General features: G+C 35.6%; 1 protein-coding gene across 2 annotated transcripts in view; it reads right to left on the bottom strand.

Annotated features, from left to right (window-relative positions):
* Positions 1-1,593: 1,593 nt before the first annotated feature.
* Positions 1,594-9,501, bottom strand: part of Sec61a2 (SEC61 translocon subunit alpha 2) — a 30,234-nt gene continuing 22,326 nt past the window's right edge. The window contains exons 8-12 of one of the 2 annotated variants that reach the window (XM_027944812.3): positions 8,862-9,022; positions 8,172-8,369; positions 5,654-5,845; positions 4,907-4,983; positions 1,594-2,725 (exon numbers count right to left, since the gene is read on the bottom strand). In XM_027944812.3, coding sequence (XP_027800613.1) covers positions 2,539-2,725; positions 4,907-4,983; positions 5,654-5,845; positions 8,172-8,369; positions 8,862-9,022 — 815 coding nt within the window. In that variant the 3' untranslated portion in view covers positions 1,594-2,538. The other variant, XM_071599804.1, reaches the window with a different exon arrangement.

Below are 9,501 nucleotides of genomic sequence, written 5' to 3'. Positions count from 1 at the left end.
ATCTAGAACTACAAAAAAAAAAAAAAACAGATCCATAATAAGATTGACATGGTTTGGGGCACTAATATCATGATGTCAAACCAGAAGTATAGGCAGTAAGATTAGCTAATACTTGAAGCCCAAACTGAAGGGAAACATGGGAATAACTGGTGCATGCCATGCCTGAAGTCCAACACCCAAGAGTTCTACCAATGTTCCAGGGCCATTTAATTTTTCAGCTTCCAACAGCTCCAGCATAATTGTCTTTTCAGTTTGGCCTCTCAAAGAAGTCAGGATGAGGCCAGGCATAGTGATGCATCCTTGTAATCCCAGGGTTTGGTAGGTTGAGGCAGGAGGACTCTAAGTTGCAAGGCCAGACACAACAATTTAGCAAGACCCTAAGCAATTTGAGAGAGATCCTGTCTCAAAACAAAAAATGGGCAGGAGATATAGCTCAGTGATAAAGCACCCGTGTTCAACCCCCAGTACCATCTCCTGATGGAGAGGAAGCGGGGAAGGAACATGGATACTATGAATTAACTGGATCTAGGGATAAAGGTAGGCCCCTTGTCTAGCACCTGCTAGGCACTGGGTAAAATCCTCAGCCCCACATACATAAATAAATATAAATATCCAACTACAACTAAGATATATATAAAAGCTGCTCATACATGTCCTTCTTTTAGTTGTAGATGGACACAACATCTTTATTTTTTTAATGTGGTGCAGAGAATCAAACCCATTGCCTCACGCATGTGAGGCAAGCACTCTACCACTGAATACAGCCCCAGCCCTCATACATATCTTTATCTAGACTGAAGGATGGACAGAATTACAGGACTCTAGAATTTTATAAATCAAGTTTACTGTCCTTCTAAGTGTGAAGACTTAGCTCCATCTCCTTGCTACAACAGTAACTTTTTCCTATGCCTCTAACCCTTTAGTTAAAATCTTTTTTAAAATCATGGGTATCATGATTCTCCAAAGGACGTTTCCTATCATTTCCAAAATTACTCTCCTCCTTTGAAATCAAGAAGAGACAAGGCAGAGATAGACTCCAGGACAGAACAATTCTTCCAAAGCCACTCCTATAGGAGTGATATTTAAGGAGTGAGGCTTGTAACCTCTATCTGGCCTTTCTTTCTTCCCAAGAGTCACTTAGAAGCAACAGCTAACTCCTAGAACCATCCCTAGTGCTGTTCACATTATCTGTGAACATCAAAAGGTTGTGCCTTGGAGATTAAGTCAGAGTTTGAATACTGCAGTCTGGGTGTTTTTGCTGGTCAGCACTGTTTTAGTTGCCTGAACTTAAAAAGTGATTTAACAGGGCCTGGATTGTGGCTCAGCAGTAGAGCACTCACCTAGCAGGTGCAAGGCACTGGGTTCAATCCTCAGCACCATATAAAAATAAATAAAGGTATTGTGTGCAACCAACTACAACTAAAATATATATATATATAAAGTGATTTATAAAGAACTACAAATTCAAAAAGAGACACAATAATTTCAGATTGAACATTAAAGTGTATATTACATTTGTCCTCTTTCAACAGGCATCTCAGAATGGGCTTGATGTAAATACAGTGAACCTATACAAATAATCTTGGAGAACACTGAATATCAGATTCCTTTATTTTTCCAACACAACTGAAACAGTTTTATTAAATAAAAGTTTATTGTCTACTGTTTACACTCATGTTGCTGCTATAAGTACAACAACAGACTTAAATTCCTAGCATGAATTACTCATTGTTCACCCCCACTGAACTACAGACTTTGCTTGAGAATTAGATCTTTGCTTTAGGGATTTAAAAAAAAAGAAAAGAATTGGGGCATATCATCTTGAAAGAGTATTCTCAAGTGACTGGCTGGAATTAGAAGGCATAGCCAATACAGTCAAACAGCACAGTATATGCTGTCCCTGGGAGGAAAGGAGGAATGAAAAACAGGAAGAGTAATCAGAAGCAATTGTTTCTGGCAACAGAAATACTGTCAATGCTTGATTTTGCTCATGTGGGCTAAGTGGCTGCTTTGGTAAGGAACAAATAAAAGATGGGGATAGGGATGGAGAGGGAGGAGGGAAGGAACATGGATACTATGAATTAAAAAAGTATAAAAAGTAATTATCTAAAATATAGATTAGATATAAATGTTCCAGAACTCATCAGATAAGCTCAAAAATACTGGAAAGTGGCAATTTGAACTACATTTATTTTTAAACAAGGGGGGAATATTAAGTGTTTTGAATGTTGTGTGCAAAACTAATCCATGTCACCATCTCACTGTCATGATTTGACACAGCAAGGTAGATGCATTGGTTTCCAGCATTACAGGCAACACTAGATGTACACTTTTTAACGAATAATGTAAACTTCAGTTTTAAGGCAGCTGGTACTAATGCTGCACACAGGCTTAGCTCTGTGCCCATTTCAGAAATGGGACTGTTAGCACTTGAAAACAAGAAACTGAGGGGGGAAAAGGGGAACCAGCATTATTTGACAAAAACAAAGTGTCAAAATGTTTTCCCTTTCACACACACAAAAAGAAATATTTGAACATTTAGAAAAACAAAGCACCCATCCCACCAACTTCAGCCTGTTCCTTAACAAATATTTCAAAATACTGATAAATAATTGTGACTGCAAGTAGAATTCCAGTGCCAGATCCAATGGCCCCAAGAAAGTCAGCTAACACCGACAGGGCGCCAATGCACAAGCCACCAAATGCAGCTGCAGTGGGGATATACCTAGAAGACAAAACCCTTAGTCAGGCAGTGGAGCAGAATGTGAGAAGTGACAAATAAGATGGCAAGGTTGATTCTCTAAAGAAATACAAATTAATCAAATGGGAAGAGTATAGCATTGATGGGTTGTACATAATGGACGACACGCTGATGAGAAATTGTGATTAAGGCAATGACTTGACTCCCGTATTTAAAGAAAAAGGCTAATAGCCAAAAAAGGCAATATGTAATTTTTAGGACAGAAGATCAGAATCCTTGGCTGAGATTTAAGCATTAAACATTTAATCTTTTTAAACAAGTAAACATGTCAACAAATGGAACAAAATTTTGAAGATCCTCTTCAACAGTGATTCAACCTTAGTTGACATTGGAATTATGAGGAAGATTGTTTTTAAACAATGGGTTTTTATTTAAAATAAGGGTGGGGAGATCTGGGGGATACAGGAGATGAAAAACAGAATGGCAGAATGATGGCAGTTCCTGAAGCTAGAGGTTCACTACAGCACTCCACCAGAGCGTGCTGAAACAAATAAAAAGTTCACATGAAAACACTAGTGCCTTTTCAACAAGTCGTGCTGGAACAACTGGACACCCATCACACAACACAAAATGAACTCAAAAGTGCATCCCAGATCTACACAGAGAAGCTGAAACTTCTAGGAGAAAACAGGAGTACAACTTGAGTTTGGCAATGCTTTTTTAGTTACTTCACCAAAAGCATCAAAAACAAAATAAACTTGGGTTTCATCAAAATTAAAAACTTGTGCATCAAAGATCATCATCAAGAAAATGAATAGCCAGGCATAGTGGCTCACTCCTTTGACGTCGACGCTGAGGCAGGAGGATTGAAAGTTCGAGGCCAGTCTTAGCAACCTAGCGAGACCCCGTCTCAAAATTTAAAAGGACTGGAGTCCTAGCTCAGTGGTAAATCAGCTCTGGATTTAACCCACAGTACCAAAAAGAGAAAGTGAAAAAATAACCAACAGAATGGAAGAAAATATTTGAAATATCTGACAATTGTATTAAAAAAATAAAAATCCAAACCCAATTCTTAAAACTAACAAAAAGACAACCCAATTAAAAATGAGCAAGGGATCTGAACAAATATTTCTTCAAAGAAGAAACAGCATAAATAGCCAATAAATACTTGAAAAGATGTGCAACATCATTGGTCATATGGAAAATCAAAACCACAATGAAACACCTCTCCACACACATTAGGAAAACAAAACTCAAAACATTAAGAGCTAGTGCTGGTGAGACGTGCAGCATATGGAACCTCATCCACTGCAGGAGACTGTTGCAGCCACTCTAGGAAGCAGTTTAGAAGCTCCTCAGTATACTATATGACCCAACACTTCCCCTCTTAGACTAATGAAAATGTACATCCACAAAAAACCTGTACAAGTATGTTTGCAACAGCATTATTCATAATAGACAAAAAGTGGAAACAACCCAAATTTCTATCAGCCAATGAATGGATAAACAATGTAAAAAGTCATACAATGGAATATTATTCAAGAAAAAAGGAATAAAGTAATGATACTACAACATGGATGAACAGGCAAAGTGAAAGAAATCATTCATAAGAGTACATATTTATATGAAAAATTATACAGAATATACAAAATAGATACATCTATAGAGATAGAAAGTGAAAAGTAGTTGCAAGGGGTGAGGGGAGTGAGGGAGTCAGAATGAAGACTAGTGGATTAGTGAATGAAGAATAACAGTTGAGGGATGAAAAATTAGATCGTAATATTGTTCTAAATTAAAAACCCTATACTTCAAATAAGTACATCACACATTATGTGAATTATTGTCCAATAAATCTGTTAACAAACACCCAATGACAAAATAAATCACTGTTTCTGAAGGTGGGACAGTAGTACTTTATAAAAGCCTCCTGGAGATTTTATGTCCAGCCAGCCAACAATGATGAATATTGATCTATATCATTTTCACACTGGACTGAACATAATTTCAATTAAAATACTTTGCTTAGGGGTCAGTTTTAATATGGAGAACAATTTATGTTTTGCGTTAAATTTGTGTTCTCTTGTGTGATGTAGAGGACATCTACTTTTTGATATGCATTTGAACAGATAAAGTGATAACAATCAGTGATGAAAGATTGAAATGCACCCACTCCTATGAAGGACTGACTCTAACAGGCTTGCTTACCTGTTAAGCTCATGAACCATAGAGGTATCTCTGTGACCCCTCATTACCATTTGCTGTTCTTTTAGCTGTTTAGCTACCTGCAAGAAAAGAAAAAAAAAAAAATTTTCAAAATCAAACTTCTTTTTCTCATACTATAAGTATTAAACCCAGAGGTATTGTATCACTGAACTACGCCCCCAGCCCTTTAAAATTTTATTTTGAGACAAGGCATCACTGCCCAGGCTAGCCTCAAACTGGGATCCTCATGCCTCAGTATTCTGAGTAACTGGAATTATAGTTGTGCACCACTATCTCCAAAGTCTTAACAGCTCACTGTTTGCTATCATTTCTGTGTGAAGTGCTTTCCACACACTAAAAAGTACAATGCAAGAACCCTGAAGTTAGATTTGTATCATACCCATAAAACCTGAATAAAACTGAGGCCTCAATGCTGCCAACTACATGTTAATCATACCCTAAACCAGTGTTTCTCAACCTTTTATTTTTCTCATTATCACCTCCCTAAAGAGAAACTGAATTTACTAAGGAAAAGATTTTGTTAGGTAGGGTTGAGTTTTGGAGGAAGAAAAAACATTATATTAGGGATTTTTCACCTTGCAGGAACCAATTTCTTGCCTGTTGGGGATAATATTGCCTCATTAAAGAATGTATGAACAAAATATAAGTATAAATTACAAAAGAAAGAGTATGTCTATTACTAGTTTCACACCTAAAAAAATAATTATTTCAAATAAACCAAATACTTACATCTTTGGCTGAGGAACCAGACACTTCTATCCATGTCTTAGAAAAGAATGCACAGGATCCCAACATGAAAATGATATAAACAACCACATGGACAGGGTCCTCAAATATGGCACCCATGGACTCAGGAGGAGAAAGATAGTAACAGAGGCCGCCAACTGGGTAAGAACGAGCAGGTCCTCCCCCACTGACATCCTACAAACAAGAATAAAAAGGACACATGTCCAATCTGACTGATCAAGAATATTTTTTTCTTTTTGGGGGGTAGGGACAAAACCCATGGCCTGGTACATTCCAAGTACTCTACCACTGAGCTTCACCCTCAGACATTTGATATGTTGCCCAGATTGGTCCCAAACTCCTGGGCTAGGGTGAGCACGTAAGCCTCCTGTATATCTGGGGTTATAGGTTGGAATACAGTTTTATGAATTTCAAATTTCTCAAATATTATTATAGTGTTTTAAGTTTAAAGTGCCTAGAGCCAATGATTCTGTATAACTACGGGAGTTAAGTTTTATTTTGCTTTGTTTTAGTTTTTTTTTAAACCTTTGTTTATTTATTCGTTTTTATGTGGAGCTGAGGATAGAACCCAGTGCCTCACACAGGCTAGGCAAGTGCTCTACCACTGAGCCACAACCCCAGCCCAGGAGTTAAGTTTTGCATCTATTACTTCACTCCTTTAAAATTGTATAGCATCAATTATGTACAATGCATTTTGAATATATTAAAAGAAGAGTAACTTTTTGTAAATTTAAATTATATCTTACAAAATCTTTTTTTTCAAAACCTTTCTGAATATAGGAATATGATCACAATTAATCTCTTACATTCAGAACCTCAAATTTTCTGAAATATGTAAGAGTATCCAACTAAAGGTCTTTAATGATTATTACAAGTATTAATAATACAATCAAAATACAGACCAAAAAAAACCAGCTCATTGCCTAAACTTCTTATGTTTTATAATTATAAGAAATAGTCTTTTTAGGGGCTGCGGATATATCTCAGTGGTAGAGTACTTGCCTAGCATGTGTGAGGACCTGGGTTCAATCCCCAGTACCAAACAAAATAATTTTTTTTAAATGTTGAAAAAAATAATATTTTCATAAATATTTATAATAATGGGTTTTTATAGTAATAAAAATGAGAATAGCATGTATTTGCTCATATTGACATCATAGGTCAGAAGGGTAGGAAAACAATTTGGGTCTGTAATGATTAAAATATCTGGCTCCTGAATTTAAAATTTTCAAAAAATTTATTGTGCTATAGAATCACAAATCCCAGATTGAAAGCACTGTTTTCAGGCCAATTCAATTTACCAATAATTCTCACATTAAAAAGAATCTTACTCAAGATCACAACACTATATATACAGAGCCAACTCCTCAGTACATTTATTGCTATGAAATTCCTATCATGGTAATAACTATTGCTGAACGAATAAGGGAGGGACTACATCCTCCTTTTTCTCCTCTTCATCCCCTTCTCCTAGTTATAATTGCCAGAATACAAAATGTAATTAAATTTCTGTTAAATGAATAGAAAAGGAGTATTATGAATAAAACGAATCCTATTCCCTTCAACTAACATTCTAAATTAACTGTCTTTTCTGCTAAGTTTTTTAAATTACTCTCAATAAAAGCAGAAAGATGTTACCTCAAGTTATAGTGCAAAAGACAGCATATTAAAATAAATACTCAGAATAAGCACCATATTACAAGAATGAGTATTTTAAAATACTGGTTTTAGCAGAATGCAAATCCTAGAATTATATACTCCACAAAAGAATATAAGAAGTTAAGGCTTTTTGATTTTTGTTTTTAAGTATTTTTAGTTGGTTGTTTTTTGTTTTGTTTTGTTTTGTTTTAATCTTATAATTTTAAGAAGGAAATATTCCTTTGTCAGATGATAGAAGTTTAAACAAATCAAAATTTCACCACTAATAGAAACTCATACCTCAAAAGAAACATGGCTGGGCTGCTTTAGAAGAAGTTATTATAAAGAGGATCTATAAAAGTCAAGTCAGAATTTAATGGATTCTTTTTCTAACTCTTGTTAGTTTTGTTAATTACATGCTGATTTCCAGCCCAGTTAATCACAAACTAGTTTACTGCCATTCAGGTCATGAAAAATAGAGGGAAAATAGGAAAGAATGATTCTAGTATCCCATATGTTATCTGCAAATTTTATCAAATAAAAAAATTGCTACAGATAATATAGGAATAAGACTACAAAACAAGAAATCACTTTTCATGAAAGCAATCGTGATTTCAGACTAAAAGGTCATTCAAATGATATATGAAAATGCTTCCTAGACAGTAAATAGTAAAAAATACTTGATCCATCTTAGTTTTACAACACTTACCAATTCTAGATAAATAAACTCTGTTATAGGCAAATTAATCTGAAAATGTTATAGCAACTGCTTTAATGTCTGTCTCATTCAGTTAAAAATAGATCCATGAAATGAAAATTGTATTAAATTATAATACTTAATATAAATAAATGAAATACTCACAGCCCACTGTCCTAGTAAATTTACTAAAAAGTTGCCACTAAATCGAACAGACAGCATCTGGGAAATAACATACAGATTTGAAACCAGAGCAGACTGAAGAATAATGGGAATGTTCGAGGTGTAGAAGAGCTTGATGGGATAGCTACTGTACTGTCCTCGATACCGGGCCGACTTAATGGGCAAGTCAACACGAAATCCCTAAAAAATGAAATGAAGAGTAAGTAAGAAGAACTGAACTGTACATATCAAGAAAAGAGGGCTGGGGATGTGGCTCAAGTGGTAGCGCGCTCGCCTGGCATGCGTGCGGCCCGGGTTCGATCCTCAGCACCACATACAAACAAAGATGTTGTGTCCGCCGATAACTAAAAATAAATAAATATTAAAAATTCTCTCTCTCTCTCCCCCTCTCTCACTCTCTCTTTAAAAGAAAAAAGAAAAGAACACAAGTAATAGAAGGGGGCATAAAAAGATAATGCAAACCAAAAAGCTCCCCTTTTCATACACCAACTTTCTTTTCTATTTCATAAACACCAATATTTTACAGCTTCAGACTAGAGGGTAAAGAATAGAATTATTTGCTTGACTTAGATCTTGAAACACTGGCAGGTTAGACACCAGCATTTCAAATGGAATTTGAGAGCAAAATAAGAATTCACATCCCATTTACTTCAGTGAAAAGATTTTACTTACCTGAAAATATATTACAACAGCAAACACGAAAACTGTAGCAATGAGGTTCATAAGATTGGGCAAGTTCTGTCGGTAAAAAGCTTCCCTTAAAGCTCGGACTTTGTCTGTCCTGGTTGCCAACAAATGAAACAGAGCTATGACTGCACCCTCAAACTCAGTACCTGAGAAATCAAGACAGAAACAAACTGTACAGGTCTTTTCCAAAACTGTCTCAAAGGTCAAAACAAATAACCTGAAACTCCAGTCAAAGGAATTCACCACTTTTGCTTTACAATAGCGTCATGTGTGCAGATTCTAAACACATTTAGATCACTGAGGCAAATCTATCTTTTTGTATAAATCTGAAGTTTTCTCAAGAAACTATTCTTTATGAAAATATCCAAAGTAGGATTCTACCAAAGAAAATATTTCATTAATGAAGATTTGCCTCCCCTTTATACTTTAGGGAAAGGAAAGGAATATTTTTAGGAAAAATAGAAAAGCAGCAAAGCAGAATAGAAATGTCAGAATCAAAGGATATAAGGTGACTCTATCAAGCTCGCTTTTAAGTTTATTGTAACATTAATAAACCATTATTGATATTTTCTTAAGGCTGGCATCAGAGTTTGATGTTAATCGGTTAGACAGGATGACAACTGAG

This window comes from Marmota flaviventris, chromosome 12 (assembly GCF_047511675.1).
Source record: "Marmota flaviventris isolate mMarFla1 chromosome 12, mMarFla1.hap1, whole genome shotgun sequence".
Lineage (NCBI taxonomy): Eukaryota > Metazoa > Chordata > Mammalia > Rodentia > Sciuridae > Marmota > Marmota flaviventris.
The sequence above is the reverse complement of the archived record's forward strand: the minus strand, read 5'-3'. Positions and strand labels throughout refer to the sequence as shown.